Source organism: Lissotriton vulgaris, chromosome 1_1 (genome assembly GCF_964263255.1).
Source record: "Lissotriton vulgaris chromosome 1_1, aLisVul1.2, whole genome shotgun sequence".
Lineage (NCBI taxonomy): Eukaryota > Metazoa > Chordata > Amphibia > Caudata > Salamandridae > Lissotriton > Lissotriton vulgaris.
Window position 1 is genome coordinate 1,062,203,080 of NC_141685.1, and position 20,567 is coordinate 1,062,223,646.

The window sequence follows — 20,567 nt, forward strand, 5'->3', positions numbered from 1 at the left end:
GCTCGCCTCACTCACTACCGCCGCCACCGACCTCCAACCTCCTTTCGGCTCCTTTCGGCACCGATGCAGCTTTGCTCTGCCGCTCTGGGGCCGCGCACGTGATCGCCACCTAGCGGTCACCGGAATTCACAGAAACAGCCTTCTCCACTCGGAATCAGCAACAAAAATCTGGGTGTGAGTGTTTGATTGATTCAGATGCTCCGTCCATCACCACCCCCTTTTGTACCGCTCATCATCATGTTGGGCAGGTTGAAAACCTTGTACGACTTCAGAGTCAGATCCAATATTAGCATCCATCTGCTACCTAGGCCGAGCTTTTGGGGAGGAGGGGATGAACTCTAGTGAAAGCATCCAGCTCAGCACTTTGTCTGAGGTCAGCCGGTGTCAGGGAAGGACTCACATGTGGAAGTGCAACATGGGGCCTGCTGGGTCTGAGAGACCAGAAGGTGCACAAAAGTTAGTCAAGATAAAATTAAAGATCTATAGCATGGCCTACTTGAAGGTCTCAACCCGCTGAGGAGTTTATGATGGACAGGCAAACTCATAACGCATCCACTCCAGATTTGTCCATCACGTCCCAAAAAAATAGAAGCTAGCATCGTCTTTTTAGAATGACGACTGCAAGACCTCACCTGATAACAGGAGCATCTGTGGCTGCATTTCACAAAGTGCCCCGGTGGGCCTAAGAGATGTTTTCCCCAGCGTTGCGCCCCCCCTGGGGCACCTTGGTATTACATAAGGGGCCGCAGATGCTTGGGCAGCCCCTTCTGTAATACTGAAAGCACTGGCGCACATAGAGCGCCAGCGCTTTCTTAAGAGAGCATTGCGTCACTACCATGGGGACATGGCCCCATGCAAATGAGGGAACCCCTTTGCCTCTGCACCCACGCCGTATTATAGACACGGGCGCAAAGGGGTTGTCAGAAGGTGCAATGACAGTGTGCCACCTAAAAGGTGTTGGTTTTAGTGCATCCCAAGAGCAGCCCTTTGTAGGGGGAAAAGGGGGTCCTATGGACCACTCAGACATCTCCTTGCAGGCGGTGCAGTCACTCATTGCAGCGGACAGCAAGGGATTTTTAATCCCCTTTAAAAGTGCAGGCGGGTTGTCGCCTGCACAGTGAAACACGGAGCGTCTGCTTCAAAGCAGCTCAGTTTTTCACCTGAATGCGCTATCCCCGGGGTAGCACGAGTTTCCAGCTTCCCTGGGGGCAGCGCATTCAATGTAATGGGGCACACTTTTCCTGCTTGCGCCCCTATACATAACAGGTTGCCTGGACGTTTAAGAGCCATGTTTACTTTTTCTCCATTTTTAGGTCTCTCCTATTAATCCCGCAATGGATAATAGACAAGAGTATAGTGGGCAAACCAAGGTCTGAAACCATCGCGGATTTCGGACAGTTCGTGTGGTGCACTCGTGCGGAAAGCGCGTCCACATCAAAGCCATCAGCCTCCCTCCCACAGGCATCTGTTGCTTTCCCAGCGTGCTCAGTGCGCGCCCGGGCTCACTTCTTCTCCCCCCTAATTACATCCCGCTCTCACTTTCACGGCCGCGAGGCCGTGAGCTTCACTTCAAAGGGGCCGCCAATGCTTGTTGTGAGTCTTATCGTAACAGAACAGGCATCTGGTATTTTTAAACATACAAGATGTGGACTCTTGATTCTTCCGTTACCAGAACGGGCTTGTTACACTACATGTTCTTTCTCCCCTTCATTATTAAATCGCCCACAACGCGGTCTAATTGAGTTGTCAGTATCCTACAAACATCACTTTTATTCGTTCCAAAAAGTATGTTAACTTTCTATATATATTTGACATTGATCCACATTCGGTCCATTACCTGTTTTGTTTGCAACTTTCTATAAGCGGGACACGGATTTGCACGTATTCCCGTGTCCTGAGTTTAACCAGTAACTCGTCAGTATCATCTACACTAACTTTTGACCTTCCTGGTTCTTGATGCCAGAGATAACAGTATTTAGCTGCTGTCACAGGCCATGCACACCTTCGGCGTGCTGGCCGTGACGTAACTCAACTCCAGTATTTCACCAGTTGGTTGACAGTTCTATTCAAGACTGAAGCCAAGCACTGGTGACCCGATAGCTCCAATACAGGTAAGCGAATTCTCTCACGTTTGTATACTTTACATGCGCTGAGGGTTTACATCCCTGTGTGCATTTTCTAATATTATCCACTCTAAAAGACGGATTAGGAAGCGAGCTCCCATGGCACCCGCAAATAAATCAATCAATCAAGGCATTTGTATAGCGTGCTACTCACCCGTAAGGGTCTCAAGTCGCTGGGGAAGGGGGGGGGGGGGGGGGGGGGGGGGAGTCTCTACTGCTGGAGAGCTTTGTGTGCGTGGGTGAGGAGTCGGAATGTGATTCTCTTGCTGACGGGGAGCCAGTGCAGATTCTTCAGGTGGGCAGAGATGTGGCTGTGGATGTCCAGGATGAGTCTTGCCGAGGAGTTCTGAATACGCTGCAGTCTTTTCTGGAGCTTGGCTGTGGTTCCGGCGTAGAGGTTGTTTCCGTAGTCTAGGCGGCTGGTGACGAGGGCCTGGGTGACCGTTTTCCTGGTCGCGGTGGGGATCCATCTGAAGATTTTCCGGAGCATGCGCAGGGTGTTGAAGCAGGATGATGAGACGGCGTTGACTTGTTTGGTCATCGTGAGGGAGGAGTCCAGGATGAAGCCCAGGTTGTGTGCCTGGTCTGTGCGTTCGGGGGCGGTGCAAAGGGCAGGTGGCCACCAGGAGTCGTCCCAGGCCGAGGGGGATGGTCCAAGGATGAGGACTTCCGTCTTGTCTGAGTTCAGCTTCAGGCGGCTGAGCTTCATTCAATCCGCGACGTCCTTCATTCCTTCCTGGAGGTTGGCTCTGGAGGTGGCGGGGTCTTTGGTGAGGGAGAGGATCAGCTGTGTGTCATTGGCGTAGGAGATGATGTTAAGGTTGTGTTTGCGTGCGACGGCCGCGAGTTTGCTCATGTAGACGTTGAAGAGGGTGGGGCTGAGCGATGATCCTTGTGGGACGCCGCAGATGACTTCGGTAGCCGTGGACCGGAACGGGGGAGGCGAACTCTCTGGGTTCTACCGGCGAGGAACGAGATGATCCATTCTAAGGCCGCACCTTGGATTCCGGTGTCGTTGAGGCGTTGTATCAGGGTGGGGTGGCATACCGTGTCGAAGGCTGCTGAGAGATCCAGGAGGATGAGTGCAGTGGTTTCCCCGTTGTCAAGCATAGCCCTGATGTCGTCGGTGGCTGCGATGAGGGCGGTCTCAGTGCTGTGGTTAGCTCGGAAATCGGAATGTGATGGGTCGAGGGATCCGTTTGTCTCGAGGAAGGCGGAGAGTTGTTGGTTGACTGTCTTCTCTATGACTTTGGCAGGAAACGGGAGGAGTGAGATGGGTCGAAAGTTCTTGAGGTCCGTTGGGCCCGCGGTGGGTTTTTTCAGGAGGGCGCTGAGTTCGGCGTGCTTCCAGCTCTCTGGGAAGGTGGCTGATGCGAAGGAGCTGTTGATGACGTCGCAGAGTTGGGGTGCGATGATGGAGTCGGCTTTGTTAGAGATGTGGTGTGGGCATGGGTCGGTGGTTGGAGCCGGAGTGGATGGTGCTCATAGTGCGGGCAGTGTCTTTGGTGCTGACCGGGTTCCAGGTGCAGAGGGTGTCGGTTGGGTGCGCTGGATCGGTGGTAGGGTTGTTGGTCTGTGCGCCGAAGCTGTCGTGTATGTCGGCGATCTTGCGGTGAAAGAACGAGGCGAGGGAGTCTCCCTTTTTCAAACACTCAATGCTTCCGTCTCCATCGTTTAAAAGCACGGGGGATTCTATTCCCTTGCGCAAGTGCCGGAATTTCCAATTCACCAAGACGGACTAGAAAGCAAGTTCTCAGGCACCAGCCAATCTTTTTGCACACACTCAGTGCTTTTATCCCCATGTGCTCTGGCCATTGTCATTCTACAAGCAGAGTGACCGTGATGCGCTTTCTCATAGAGTGGTTTGCAACCCCTTTGCGATTTCCAACTGGACTGGCGCCTTCTCTTACAAGCACAGAATACCACTACCCTAACGTGCTTATTTATAATCTCCAAGCGCTTTCCCATAGATCCATTTCTCAGCATAGACTTTGAGAGTTTTGCTTTATTTACATCAACAGAGTTTTTCAGCACCACCACAGCACCACTCAGCACCACCACAGCACCACTCAGCGCCACCCCAGCACCACTCAGCGCCACCCCAGCATCACTCAGCGCCACCCCAGCATCACTCAGCGCCACCCCAGCATCGCCACCCCAGCAACACTCAGCGCCACCCCAGCAACACTCAGCGCCACCACAGCATCACTCAGCGCCACCACAGCATCACTCAGCGCCACCACAGCATCACTCAGCGCCACCACAGCATCACTCAGCGCCACCACAGCATCACTCAGCGCCACCACAGCATCACTCAGCGCCACCACATTATCAATCAGCGCCACCACATTATCAATCAGCACCACCACAGCATCACTCAGTACCACCACAGCACCACTCAGCACCACCACAGCACCACTCAGCACCACCACAGCACCACTCAGCACTACCACAGCACCACTCAGCACTACCACAGCACCACTCAGCAGCACCACTCAGCACCACTCCGCACCACCACAGCACCACTCCGCACCACCACAGCACCACTCCGCACCACTACAGCACCACTCCGCACCACCACAGCACCACTCCGCACCACCACAGCACCACTCCGCACCACCACAGCACCACTCCGCACCACCACAGCACCACTCAGCACCACCACAGCACCACCACAGCACCACCACAGCACCACCACAGCACCACTCAGCACCACCACAGCACCACTCAGCACCACCACAGCACCACTCAGCACCACCACAGCATCACTCAGCACCACCACAGCACCACTCAGCACCACCAAAGCATCACTCAGCACTACCACAGCACCACTCATCACCACCACAGCATCACTCAGCGCAACCCCAGCATCAATCTGCAGCACCACCACAGCATCACTCAGCACAGCATCACTCAGCGCCACCACAGCATCACTCAGCACCACCACAACATCACTCAGCGCCACCACAGCATCACTCAGCGCCACCACAGCATCACTCAGCGCCACCACAGCATCACTCAGCGCCACTACAGCATCACTCAGCGCAACCACAGCATCAATTTGTGCAACCATTCAACAACAACTGGTTCAAATATGTTCTCTCAGTGTTTCAAGCTTTATTACAAATGTCACAAAAAGATGTTAATATTTCACTTCGGTTCTTGGATTTTCATCACAATAAAATACACTGAACATAATCTTCATAAAAGTTATTAACAAAAGTTTAAGCTATTGCCATTATAAATTACAATCACTTTTATTTAAGTATTAATTATTTAAAAAAATTAAAAGCCATTGTTATTTGTAATATCAATACATCTAAGTCACGTAAATACAAAACATGTTGCATTACAAATGCTATAGGTGTCACATTTGCAAAAGTTATAACTATTGGCATTGTAAATGACAAAGCTAATAATTTAGCTATTTTCAAAACCAAAACATAAATAAAAAAATTGTCATTTACAAGACCAATAGCTCAAACTTTCATAATGCAAGACCTATTGCATTGCAAATGCTTGTTTTTTAACTGGTCTCGCAACTTTACCTGAAGAGGGCAGCATGGACTGGAACCAGCTATGCCATCTGGATTGAGAATGGCTCAGCTGCTTATGTTCAGCAAAGGAGAGTTTGGATTCTCATTACCCAATGGTTTTGGGATGTAGCAGGGTGCATTTGTCACTGGACTTGTGCCATCTTTGATGCAAAAGCATCACAGACAGAATTCATGCCAATCAAAGACCAACATTGATTTCCATATTGTGACACTGGAAATCAGTGTTCTTTGCGGTAGACATTTCGACACACTGCCAAAATAATTTGAACTGAAGGGACTTTAATAAGAAGCAAAATCGGTAGGACCTGAGCTACTGAGCCATGTTAACGGGAATGAAAAAAAGAATAGACACCAGGGCGCAGGAGTGACACCTTTATGCAGCTCCATGTTGTCAGTGCATCAGGATCCAGTCTTGTGCATCAGGTGATTCAAAAAGTGAGAATCTACAGTAAGAATTATCCATCAAATAATGTTCCTTTATGACTTACCCTCAGTCGTCTTAGTAATTTGAGTTTATGGCAGTTCCCTTCTTGTTTTTTTTTGGTATCACGCCCAAAAACCAGCATCTATAGGTCATTTGATTTCAACTTGTGCAAGTTTCAAGTCCTACCCTCCACCACCAACAGCCTGTATCCGAGCCCAAGACCATCCTACCTGAAAGGTATTCCATCCTCCAGAATCTGTGATGTTCTGACTAGAGGTGGTGGGGTCACTAATTCCTGTAAGGAGGGCAAACAGACGGACATTAGAGGGATCGCAAGTGAAGGGAAACTGACCCAAGAATGAGGGAAGGACAGGCTGAAAAAAAGATGCAAGAAGTATGGTATAACTTAAGCAAGACGAATTTGGAAACAATGGACAAGTGGAGGAAAGGAGAGGGGGCATATAAAGAAAGGTAAGAAGAGTGAGAAATAAGAGAGAACTAGAGAGAGATAAAGAGACAACCTAAAGAAGTTCAAAGAGGAGAACAGAATGTGGGTAAGAGACTGAATTTTGAAACATGGAATGACGTATTCTGAGGTAGGGCATGATTGCCATCTTTTGGCTGCCAGGGACAGATCTTACCCAGAGACATGAGCTCATCATCCAGCAGCGATGCGGAGGCCCCAGGCTCATGGTTGGATGTTCTGTGCTCTAAAGAAAGAGCGGGGAAGGAAGGGTATGTGGGAGCCCCAGTGGGCAGATCCAGGCCTGAGAGATCCAAGAGAGCAGAGGAGCTTCCTGGGAGAAAAAAGGGGATTCACTGTTATCAGCAAGACCTGCAGAGACAAGGATTGTGAACCATTCTGACCTTACCCATGAAAAACAACCAAATACATATTCCTTTCATCTATTTCATGAATCTAGGTCCCTTGACCAGCTTGGCCCTCATTGTTCCCCTACAACAGATCCCCAACAGAGGAATCTAGGTTTGAGAAACCTCCAGGAAGCAGAGAACGTGCCTACAATTAACATCCTGTGAAGAAACCCTAAGCCTTTCCTTCTACTCCTGGCTTACTCAAACACTAATCCTCCAGAGCTCCCTCTTTCCAGATTCCTTCCAGAAAGATCTGCAACTAGTTTTTTCCCCACTCTTAATTAACGCGTATCTCAGCATTCACTATGCACCAGCCTGCATTAAAATGTCATCATCCCGACAGTGACTATCCAAAACTCAGCAGCACGCTCACCTGGGATGGCGCTATTAGGTGTTTCACCATTAATTTCTTCCCCTCGCACCACTTGTCGGTACAAGTTGATCACCTGTGTCAGACTATCGTTCGCTTGAAGGATTTCGGCTGAAATTTAAAATCAAATGATCATTTTAAGAGACCTGCGTGTCCAACAACAGAAGGTACTAGCAACAAGAACACGTCAGCCACATGTCGCCACCTTCAAAAGCTCAGGATGGCCAGAAGGTAAATAGCCATCTATTGGGTTTGAAGAACAGAGCAAAGTTGGAATGAGGCTGAGGGAGAAGGGGGAGGGGGCAAAAACATTAATTCATGGCAATTGAACAGGAAAATGCATGCCAATGTCCATGAGGGTGAGAAGGGGCACCAGTACCTCTTCCCTACAATGCATCAAAGCCACAGATTAGTTCACTGTTACACTGCCACAAAGGGAGTGAAAAACATCCATTGGTCCAATCATGTGTTGCACATTTTAGAAACGTGGGTGTTACGATTTTTTTTTCAATGGATTCAGAAGATCTCCAACACCCACATCCCTACAGAAATCATCTCACGTTTGTTTTCATCTCTCTGTCTGCAGTGACAAGGTAGGGGTATCTCGTCTTCGCATTATCTATGCAATTCAGTGAGATGGGTGCCCATGCATTGGGAACAGCGAGACTGCAGAGACCTTCGCAAGCCTCAAAGAAAGTGTGATAGAGAGCAAAGTTGTGACTTTGTACTATTCTATAGACTTGTGTGTGAACTTTGAAGCATGTTGATGCCTGCATATTTCAGCGCATGTACACACATATAATTCCCCATTCCTTCCTTTTCTATAGGAAAAATTAGAATAAAAGTCAAACCAAAAAAAAACAATTGTCAATTGCATTGGGCAGTGCTTAATAAACTATTTAGAACGACAAGCCAGATATTAAAATGACAAACTTTTGCAACTCACATAGCTTTAATGGACATGGGGCAGGTGATTTTTTAAATATAACGAAGCAATATGTGGTAGCACACTGTCATTTACTGACAGCACATTTTCCATTAAAAAAGGCCACTAAATTTGCACAGACACTCAGTTTTACTCATAAAACTATATTGAACACAAATAATGAGTTGAAATCAGGTTTCAGTGCATATTTATCTTTTGAACATCACCAGAAACACTTGTATTGATTTGTATTGACCCTATTAAAATCTTTGTTTTCATCTCACTTCAGAATTACAAAAAAAGTGCTTAGTTTTTGTCTTCCTAACTGCTGAATGGAGACAGTTTATTTACAATTATTTACATTTTGCTGTGAGTTACAAAAAAGTGAAATTGTACAGCCTTCCCTACATTGGCCGAACGAAACTTTAGGGTACCCCCTGCAAAGTACATGGATGGGGGCACCCATGCTCTGGACCTAGCGAGGAGCTCTCAGGCTATGGGCCCGCCAGCGATTCACAGGGGGCCCCTTGGAGTTTGCCCCCTGCACAGAAGGGGCTGTGGGGGCTAATGTTATGTCTCTGCTTTCCTAGGAAACATTGTTACATAAGTAACTTTACTTTTTTAACTGAAAAGTTACAGGAATTTGTAAACACAGATCCCGGTATTCTTTGGAGCACAGAAAATGTGACGATATGCACAGAATTTAAAAGCATTGTATTTACTGCTTGGACTTTCACAACTCACCAAAAAATAGGCTTTGAGTTCCACTGACCCATATTTTGGTTAACACTGGCATAGGATATTATTGATATCCTATGCAAAACAAAAACAAATATGCAGATTATTAAAAATGATAATCGGAAGCATAAATAGATTTATGCATTTTGTTATAGCTGACATCGAACTGTTCTGATAAGCCAGTTTTTTTTCTACAATTTGGCATTTCACAACCACATAATACACACCCTAATATATACCTAGGGTCCAATAGCCTAACCATTGTGTTGCTTTCTGAGATGATACCTAGAGCAGAACTTCTTTGGGTACCTACGTCCACAAAATTGCCTAGATGCTCGAAAACCCAAATGTAAAAATTCTTTCACGGATAGGTCCTGACAACAATTGCTACTTCTACAGTCTGTAAACAATATTACTTCACACAAGAAGAGGGAATGGACAGGAAAACAAGTGGATCACCTTGAACATCACAGAAAGCCATTACATAGAGTTGTGTTTGCATTAAGGGAAATCAGCATTTAATATTATGCAGGTGTGTACCTCGCGTGAGACTATGGGGCACTGGTCCGCCTCCAAGTCATTATTCCTATTGGTTTATGGTAGTGATTCAATTTTCAACCCATTCTCATTTTAAAATGCAATTTCCATTTGGCGAATTGCTGTGCTCTGTTTCATTTCTTTTTAAGCTCATTAGAGCAGCAGAGCCTTAATATCAAGTGTAACTGAGCAGCATGTTCAGTCATTACCAGTGAGTCCGCCATGCAATGGAATGGCCCAACAGAGTGTGAAGAGACAAAAACACATATCAAAGTCAGACAAACTGGGCCTACCTAAAGCATCATCGTTGTCCTCAGTGTCACTGGCCAATCGGAAGAGGGTGGGTCTCATTTTCTCGCATCTCTGGTACAGTTCCTGAGGATGAAGGATAAAAGGCATTTAGGTAATAAGCATTTACAATGCAATGGTTTTCCCTTTGTTAAAGTTTGAGCTATTGGCAATGCTCTTGACATTATTTTTATTTATGTTTTTTTTTAACATAAATAATTGGCATTGTCATTTGCAATGCCACTAGCTTTATCTTTCGCAAATGACACCCACAAACACCTACAGAGAGCCCCCCCAACACACACCCACACAGAGCCCCGCCCACACACTGCGAGCCCCCCCACACACTGCGAGCCCCCCCACACACTGTGAGCCCCACCACACACACTGCGAGCTCCCTCCACACACTGCAAGCCTTCTCCACACACTGCGAGCCTCCCCCACACACTGAGAGCCCCCCACACACTGAGAGCCCCCCACACACTGAGAGCCCCCCACACACTGAGAGCCTCCCCCACACAATGAGAGCCTCCCCCACACAATGAGAGCCTCCCCCACACACTGAGAGCCCCTCCCCCACACACTGAGAGCCCCTCCCCCACACACTGAGAGCCCCTCCCCCACACACAGAGAGCCCCCCGCCCACACACAGAGAGCCCCCCCTTGTCTGGCAATGTACATCAGGCCCTCAGATTTAATTGTGAAGAAAGACAAGAAGGAGAGAGAAATGGAGAGATGGAAATGAAGGGTAGGAAGAAGAGAGAGATGAAAAAGGAGAGAGGGGCAAAGAAAGGGCAATAGGAAAATAGAGAGTGCAAGAAAAGAAGGAGAGAGAGTTGGTGACTGAAAGAAGAGAGTGAGAGAAGGCAAATAGAGAGGAAAGGCACGCGAGAGAGTGCAAGAGAGAGAAGCATGATAGATAAGGAGGAGGAGAGAGGACGCATGAGAGAGATCAAGAGAGAGGGAAGGCAGGAAGAAAAGTAAGGGCAGAATGGAGTGAGAAGGCAGAAAACAGAAAGAGTAAAAGATAGAAAGAAGCCAAGATGAGGAGGGAGATGGAGAGAGGACGCGGGAGTAAGAACAGGAGAGAGAGAAAGCAGGAAGTAAAAGGAAGGTAGGAGGTAAGGCATAAGCAAGAAGGAGGGGGAGAGAGAGCAGATGGAAGAGGGAGCAGGAGGGAGAGGGACAACTGAGGGAAAAGAAAGCATAAAGGAGATGGAGATAGAGATAGAGAGAAGAATGATAGATAGGGAGGAAGAGGAACACGGAGAGGGTTGGAAAGAGGAAAAGAGAGAAAAGAGAAAGATAAAGAGTTAAAAGAAAAAAAAGAGAGAGTGCAGGAGAGAGAAGCATGATAGAGAGGGAGCAAGAAGGAAGGAGAGAGAGAGCAGATGGAATAGGGGGCAGGAGGGAGAAGGAAGAGAGAGCAGAAAGGAGAGGGAGATATAGAGAAGAGAGAAAGATGGGTCTGCCAGAGAATAAATAAAATAAAATGTAGCTGTAAACATTCTATAACGAAATCAGTGATCATATAGTGTTTTCCGACGAAATTATGTTTTTTAAGGCGTGGTATACAACGGTACCTCAAGTAGAAATATGAAATAATATATGCAGCGACTTGAGCCTTGGGGGAAGTAAGTTTAAGGATGTTCTTTTTGGACTACGTCTGACGTGTGTTTGTGCTGAATGTGACCTAACTTACAGTTTAAGAACTACTCGGCCTACATTTTAGTGGTTATCTTTTTTCTCCGAGGTTTTTCTGCTTCTTTTGCAGGTACGTGTTCCACTGGACGCAACTGGATTACTCTGGTCAGAAAACGGGCGTAAAATGAACCCAGAAAGTGTCATAGCCAATTGAATACCACAGAACTGATAACATAAATATTATTTCACATGTTGACTATAAACACCTAAACTCTTACCCCATTTCAGTCCATGATGTGTTCTCTCACCCCACATAGCCTGGATGCACTCACCGCATCCACGCCCGCACGCGGGACACAGTGCACCTGCCGGGTGCCGCAATGGTCTGATTACATGGGATAGCATTGGTGCCCGTGTACATAAATATCAATATTTGCACCAAACCTAATGCACTGTTCTTTCAGTAAAGGTGTTGCTTTTGCACTTTTGCCCGCATGTAAAATGTTCGCATTTTTTGCACGAGTCTGTGCGTGCGAAGGTGGCTGCAAAATTACATTAACCCCATTGAAACTCGACGCAATAAGGCAAAGACGCCTGCCTCCTATTCTCCACACGTCCAACACGGAAGCTGTTTGTGACCACACAAGATGGCCACCACCTAATGAGTGGCGACTATTTATGGACAGTGTTTCTTAAGGAAATAACACCGTCCTTTAATCAACACGGCCCAGAATAACAGCTAGCTACCACACACCGATACAAACCTCCTGCCTCTGGAAGTCGCCAGCGCTTTTTTGTGCTGGTGCTTGTAGGTGCTGGCCAACGACATTCATTGCTGGGGACCTAGAGTTAATTTTTTCAGTGATATAGGTTGACCCTGGGAAAAGAAAGGCAAATGGAGAAAGGGGGACCAGTGAATGGCAATATAGGGAGAAATCAGGCCTCAAGAGTGAGGTAAAGGCACAGGAAGTGGAGGTGAAAGAAAGGGGCGTCAGGTGGAATCGGGTCTGGCAGCCCAGGTTCTAAGAAATCACAGCATTCGCAGTGCCGACGACTGGCTTCGAATGAGAACTCTGCACCCCCACACTTTTGTTTCCCTCAAACATTAAGCTGTGTAGGACATCTGGACGCGGGCGCTCTTTCTGCTACCCATGCCTGCCTGTGGGTGGGTGTAAAGTTACCGTCAGCGACGGACCAGCGCTGGGTCGTGTTTGCCCCTGGGTCACTGCCCTTCACCCACGGAGGGCGCGCAGGCGGGCAGAGGCTGCGCATTAGCACACGGAGCTGCTGTGAGTGAGGTGCGTGGGTGGAATGGCCACGAAACATGAGCCTTTGGCACTTCGTACCCAGCACGACTCCTACTTGATAATTGTTTATGTTTAGAGAGCCGGCCTATGAAGCCTAGGGAGCGAATGCAGCACCAACCACGCACACACACAGACCCGTTACCTTCTAAACGGTGCATGTTCGCTTTAAATACGGTCCCCGTTCTTAAGAGTGGGTACAACCCCTGCACAGCACACGCGAGCGCGCTCACGCACGTGCACACACACACACACGTGGACCCGCATACCTACTAAAGGGAGTACATTCACTTTAAACACGGTCCCCATTCTAATCAGCGAGTACAAGCGCATATCCTACACAACTTGCGAGCGCACACACATACTCTCACAAGCGGACCCGCATACCTTTCTAAAAGGTGTACACCCGCTTTAAACGCGGTCCCCATTCTAAACAGTGAATACAAACCTTTAAACGCGGTTCCCATTCTAAACAATGAATACAAACCTTTAAACGTGGTCCCCATTCTAAACAGTGAATACAAACCCTGCCCAGCACCCAAGCGTCCACGCACACATACACTCACACGCGGACCAGCTTACGTTCTAAACGGTGTAAATTCGCTGTGTCTGCGGTGCCCATTCAAAACTGTGAGAATAAACCCTGTACAGCAGGCAGGCGCACACACGCTCACAAGCGGACCCGCATACCTTTCTAAAAGGTGTACACCCACTTTAAGCGCGGTCTCCATTCTAAACATTGGTTACAACCCCTGAACAGCACACACGCAACAAGCACATACACAACTAACCATTGTGCACACACACTGTAAACGCTGTACATACGCTCACTGAATAGTGTAGACGCATGCACCTGTGCACAACCATACTCTAAACAGTTTACACGGGCTCCGAAAAGTGCGCACACACAAGCACACTTTCCAAACGGAGCCCACATTCTTTAGACCCCGTCCCAGTTCTAAATATCACGGGGCAAATTTACAAGCCCCTTGCGTCACTTTTGCGTTACTTTTCCCATTATTAAAAGTGACGCAAACGTGGCGCAAGTGGCTTATAAATCTGCCCCTGAGTACACAGTGTGAGTAGAGTACAACCGCAGACACACATACTGTACGCGTTGTGCAAACACAATCTCAACGGTGTACCTACACACTGAACAGTGGACATACACAAATACACACAGTGCACAACCCCACCCTAAACAGTGCTCGCGCGCGCACGCACACACACGGACACACGGTGATAATGGTACGAATGCGGCCTGCCCCTTTTATGGAGAGATTAACTGGGCCGAGCTGCGAAGGGTCCCGAGCGCTGTTCAAACAGTTCAAGGGGGGAAAGTGCAACTCAGAGTCCGCGGCCCCCGCGACTGTGGAAGGGAAACAAAGGGGGGGGGAGGGGGAAGAGAGGGGGGGCAGTTGTAATACTGTAACCTCCGGCAGTAAAAGCTCCTCGGCTGAAGGGCCACTCACTCCTTGCCTGAAGTGGGGCAAGGTTTACTTTCCACCTCTCTCGAGACGCTGGGAGCCCCCGGACGGACACCTCACACCACAGGCAGAGTCGGGACATGACCCGTCCATCACTTGCGGGATGAAAGAGAAGTGTGTGCTTGTGAAACCAGACGCACCCCGAACGCACACGTGAAACGGGCACTTATGGCAGAAACGTGCACGAACTGGGATATATTCACATCCAGGCTAATAGTATGAATGTTAGGACATATTAATAAAACAGCCACGTTTACAATCTGGAACAATGCTGCACTTGGGGTGTGAGCCGATATCGAGCAAAAAGTAGTCATCCTGAATAATAATAATCACATAAACACATAAATAAATAAGAATAAATAAAAAAATATATTATTATCGTCATAAATAAGTCTCAGCTTCTGTGCGCAATGAAAGCCTTACAACAAACGACCAACTTCTTTTATCATCGTGTTTTGGGCTGATGTCTCATGGGGGAATTTGAAAGTGAAGGCGGGTGCCCTCAATCCAGGACCAGATTCAGGGACGTTGACGAAAAGAGGCTTTCGGCTGACGTAGCCAAAAGCCAAAAATTCTCGGGAACGCCCCCAAATCTGGTCCGAGATTGACGGACAGAGCCCTCTCCCAATGGCTAGCCTCCATTTATGGAGCTAGCCAATGGGAGGAGGGGGTGTAGACCCGACCCCACACACACATATCATAAGGTTTTTTGGCGCATGCGCACTACGTGTGCATCGCCAGTCAAAACCTAAAAAGGCGTCCTGAGATAGGATGGAGCATTTTGGGAGTCAAATGAACATTATATGGGAGGACAGCAGGTATATGCAAAGATTAGCAAAATGTATGTATGCAACTATACCCACAGCTTAGCTGTTTTTAGGTCGAGCGTAGCGAAGGACCTATTGTGGGCGTGTTCGGGGGAATGTGAGACAGCGTACATGCACGAGCATCTGCTGTGTCTGATTTGCCCTCGAGGGCGCGCACGGCGCCGTGCAGATCCCATGCCTCAGATTCACAGCCTCACTCACGCATGCGCACACTGCATATATATATATATATATATATATATATATATATATATATATATATATTACCTACTGGCGGTCGCCAGTAGGTAGTTATAGTTAGGATTTTTTTCAATGTTAAATCTCAAAATTCTATTTGGAATAACTTTGGCACCGGTTGACGAATCTGCCTGAAAATTTCCTGAAAATGGCCTCGTCGAGTTCCGGTTCTTCCTTGAAAGTTTGGGGGGGATACGTCAAGCGGGGGCCGAGATAAAAGGGGGGTCCCAAAACGCGTTTTCCCCATGTTAATTTCCATAGGGCGGTCGATTTCACTTTTAGCCCGAACGGCTGAATGGATTTCCACCAAACTTGGCAAAATTGTAGGGTCTGGTAGCCCGATGTGCCTTTGCTATGTCTCAAGATATGTGCTGCAGTGGATTTTGAGTAATTTAGGTTCAAAAAAATATATATATCTATAGGCGCTCTCCGGTGCGCGCACCGGAGTGCGCTCCAGGCGCGCCACGCAACTTGCGCGCAGAAAGCTGATTGGCTCTCAGTTGTCTGTAAACATTCTAAACAGTCCGGACCGGCCGCCATCTTGTGTCTCGGTAGGATCGAGACACGAGAGGTGGGCAAAACAAAGAGGGAAATGACCATAAGGGGGCAAGGTAGACCCCCCTTGACCCCCTAGGTTTGATGAGGGGGCTATGAAAGGGCCCGCGGGGCATTTAAATTTTTTTTTTTTTCGTTTTGCGCGGGGGAAGCGCCCGGTACGCGCACCAGGTAGCGCACCGGGGAGCGTAAAATGAGGGAAAAAGATGACAGAGTTTTTAAAAAATGAAGTTTTTATTTAGAAATTGGAGGTAGTTCTTAAAAGAACTTTTTTTTTTCTTCTTTTTGTTGTTTTATATTATTTTGTGTTTTTTGAACTTTTTGAACTTTTTTTGGCTTTTCAAAACAGTTTTGTATTTTTTTTGTATTTTTTTAGGGGGAGAAACAAAAAAAGGGAATTGAAACTGGCTCAACTGGAGCAAAAAAATAAAAAACCCCAAAAATTACTTCTTTTTGGGGCACTTGTGATTATCACCTGCAAGGACGATGAGCTTAACGCTTTTTTCACCATAGGCGATAAGCTTGCCACATGCAGAACAAGTGATTTTAAAATCAGCAAATCTTGGCTGAATGCAAGGCATCATCTCGGATGTTTCTGGTCCCGATGAAGTGGGTTGGTTTGTTTGGGAGGTGGTCCTTGACGACTGGGGGAGGTTACTGGCCAGTTCCCTGAACTCAGCACGAGAGTAGTTGTTTGGGTGCTTTCTGGTCATATGACGAATCATGGTATAGTTACCAAATGAATATTTTTTGTTTGGGTTGCCCCGTGAAAGTTCCTCATTGCAGATTAGGCAAGTTACCTTGGGCGCATTCACTTTTTTCTTGCCCTCTGGGATTGAAAAAAACTCCCATACAATGTGTGGCTTGGGTTTGTATGGGGTATTTTCTTCAGGCAGCCATCTTCTCCTCCCCTCCTCCTCTTCCTCTTCCTCCTCCTCCTGTTCTTGACCACCAATATAATCTTGAGGTGGTCCTCTTGGTGGTTGTGGTGGTGGTGGTGGGGCAGATGCACCAGCTGCTGCTGCTACTGAAGCCATTATTAATATCAAAAAGGTACAGAGATGTACAAACAGGTCTTCCTCAGTCAAAGGACAAAGTCAGAATAAGGAAAAAAGGTGGGGTCTTTCATCATTTAGAAAAAAAACTGTCCTGAACCAATGAGAAGTGTTATTTTCAGGTCACAAGACCAGGGGCTTCATCATTATGAAACTAAAACTGTTATGAACCAATGAAAAGTGTTATTTTCAGGTCACATGACCCGACGCGCTTACGCTACGCGCCCCCGGGGGCGCTCCGGGTCGCGTAGCGTAAGCGCGTCGGATGTTTACGTTGCGCGATCGTATTCGCTCGAGTACTTCCGGGTGCGCTTACGCCGTGCGTATCACGCGGACGCGGCTACGCGATACGTCATGATCATGTTTTCGTTCGCGATATTGGCGCTTACGGGACGCTCCTCGGAGCGCGCCCGGGGGCGCTTTATAAAAGTACGCTTTTCGGGGCGCTCCCCGGGAAGCGCACCGGGAGCGCTCCAAAGCAAAAAATAAAAAAAAATAAAAATGGGAAAAATTGTAGGGACTGGTAGCCCTATTCTTAAGTGGTTTTTACGAAAATTAACTTTGATAAAATATATATTGTGCTACATTGGGCTATATATATATATGCCAAAATGCCAAAATGTAACCCAAATGTAGTCCAATGTAGCCCAATGTAGCCCAAAGATGGCCACCAGAGAACAAAAAATGTAAATGTAGCCCAAATTTCAACTAGATGTAGCCCAACTGTAGCCCAATGACAGAATGTACCAGAGTGTTCTAAAGAACAACTAGAGTGCTAACAGTCTTATTTATAAAGTGAGACTTATAGTTAGGAATTAGCATTAAAAAAACCTATGAAATTCACTGAAAAAACCATAGGTTTCACACCAGTTATAGTTAGTAATTAGCATTTAAAAAACCTATGAAATTCACTGAAAAAACCATAGGTTTCAGACCGGTTATAGTTAGGAATTAGCATTTAAAAAACCTATTAAATTCACTGAAAAAACCATAGGTTTCACACCAGTTATAGTTAGCTGGAAATTTTACTGATATAAAACCATTGAAATTCCCACGTTATAGTTAGTTGGACTCACTATAACTTGCGCGTGCAATGCACTGCTGATGACATCACATATTACATCACTCATGACATGTTTTTTTAGTATCAGTATGAGTGTCTGTATGGTTTGGTGGGGCTGTTACTTAGCACATAGATGCATCAATGACTGACTCACTGTTTGTATGTGTTTTGAAGACAGCATTTGTGTAGGATTGTATGGGTGGATGAGTGTGTATATGTGTGTGTTAGAGAGTGAATGCCTCTCTCACTAGTGTCTTTATGAGTAACTACATATGTTTAAATCTTGTATATATGAGAATTGATGTATATAAGTAAGTATATGTGAGAGTGAGAGATTGAAAGAGTTCCTGTTTAAATAAGTATGTGTTTCTATAAGTGATTGTTTAAGAGAGTAAGTATGTGTAAGTTTCCTTAGAAGTAATGTGCTAATGTGTGTATAGTTGTATATGCAAATAAATGGATGTTTATTAGTTTATTTGCATGTGTGAGTATATGTATGAGTAAGTTTTTGATGACTGTCAGTGTGTAACAGAATGAATAGGGGTATCACTACATATGATGAGTGAGTATATGTATGAGTGAATACATAAAACTGTTGGTGAATGTGCGAATTTGTATATAGATGGTGAAATTACTGAATTGGTTGTTGTAACTGGTATGGGTATATCCACTTTTTTGTTAATGTTAGTTTCTATTTTTGAATATGTGTTTCAAAGGTTACTTTACAGTGAAAGGAGGTCTGTCACTGTGTTACAAGGATGGTGTCATCAGTGATGTCATGAGTGATGTCACTGACCATGTCATGAGTGATGTAATATGTGATGTCATCAGCAGTGCATTGCACGCGCAAGTTATAGTGAGTCCAACTAACTATAACGTGGGAATTTCAATGGTTTTATATCAGTAAAATTTCCAGCTAACTATAACTGGTGTGAAACCTATTGTTTTTTCAGTGAATTTAATAGGTTTTTTAATGCTAATTCCTAACTATAACCGGTCTGAAACCTATGGTTTTTTCAGTGAATTTCATAGGTTTTTTAAATGCTAATTCCTAACTATAACTGGTGTGAAACCTATGGTTTTTTCAGTGAATATATATATATATATATATATATATACACACACACACACACACACACACACACACGCGCACACACACATGCACGCAGCCACCCCCAACTCACCTGGCTCTTTTGTCGTGACTCCCCGTATCTCCGCCGCATCGCCTGGCCTGGGTTGCATAATTCAAACGGCACCCAACAGCCATGCGCCGAAACCGAGTAGAAGCTGACGCCGCGTCCCCAGCGCACCCCTTGCCTGTAGCAGCCGCCTCTGCTGACCCGGAAACGCTCCAGCCGCCTCCCCGCCTCCGGTACCCGGATGTATTACATTCTGCTCCTTGTTTTTTTTTCCAGATTTCGGAAGCTCAGGTTTTCGGCTCCTTCTTTCCACAATCACCGTCATTAGCGCCGTCTATAGACAGTAATGAGCCTTAAACACAGGCTGCATCCGGGGGCCGCCCCCGGGGCCCCAGACAGGGCCCCCGCCGGGCTCACTGGAAGAATACTGCCTTCAAAATCCCAGGCGGCGCTGTGTCATCTCCGAGGCGCTTTAGAATACCAGACAGCGCCTCGCTGTGTCACCTCCGAGGCGCTTTAGAATACCAGACAGCGCTGTGCCTTCTCCCAGGCGCCTCAGAATCCCAGGCGGCGCTGTGCCACCTCAAAGGCGCCTTAAAGTACTAGGCGGCGCTGTGCCATCTCAGACCCTGTGGCACGCGCCACGGAGGGCCTATCACGAGATACCAGGGAGAAACCAACCAAGGGCTGTGCTCAGAGGGAGGGTTTGGTGGCTGTTGCTAGCGAGAGACCTCTGGAAGTTCAAGAGGTCAATGCGCCTGCTGAAGAGATTTCTACCTCTCTTGCTCAGTCATGTCTGGGTTAAATCAATCTTTCATCCCTCCCAGGTCGAAAAAAATGTAACATCTTTGATTTGAATGTATTTGTATTCATATTTGTTTAATAAAGCTTGACCTGCCTGATGTGGAAATTCTAGCTCCGTACAACAGATAACTTGAACAGAGATGGTGTTTCTGTTCGAAAATGAATGCATGGTTTATGAAGTAAGTTTGATACTGAGTGAGGCATGTAAACTCTGTCAGTCCAGGGATCAGACAGCCAGTGAGGTTACAGTAGCGCATTGAGGCATGTCATACTGTAGTTATGTAGCGCTGTACACCCCTGGCGAGGCGCTAGAGTGCCCTGGTGCCCCGACTGCACGCTCCTCAAAGGGGGTGCTGTGGGTGAAAGAGTGCGTGTCTGGCCTGTGACGTATGGGGGTAGTGTTTGCTGCTCTCTTTTCACTGTGCCTGCTCGTGAGTGAGGTGAGAAGGAGAGAGGGCCAGAACAAGCTGGCATTAGTATGCTAGCGCCTAGAGTCTAGGCACTAGATGGAGAAGTGTGTGATTATAGTGTGGCTTTTTTTTTACATGCTTTCCGTCTAGGCAGTTTCGGTACTAAAATGTACTTTCAGCTGTGTACTTCTAGCAATGACCTAGGTA

At 47.0% G+C, this 20,567-nt stretch overlaps 1 protein-coding gene across 2 annotated transcripts in view; it reads right to left on the bottom strand.

Annotated features, from left to right (window-relative positions):
• Positions 1-20,567, bottom strand: part of GGA1 (golgi associated, gamma adaptin ear containing, ARF binding protein 1) — a 196,922-nt gene that overhangs the window by 95,549 nt on the left and 80,806 nt on the right. For both annotated transcript variants that reach the window (XM_086963036.1, XM_086963042.1), the window contains exons 9-12: positions 9,841-9,922; positions 7,351-7,458; positions 6,746-6,901; positions 6,335-6,399 (exon numbers count right to left, since the gene is read on the bottom strand). In XM_086963036.1, coding sequence (XP_086819162.1) covers positions 6,335-6,399; positions 6,746-6,901; positions 7,351-7,458; positions 9,841-9,922 — 411 coding nt within the window. The remainder of the gene's footprint in view (positions 1-6,334; positions 6,400-6,745; positions 6,902-7,350; positions 7,459-9,840; positions 9,923-20,567) is intronic.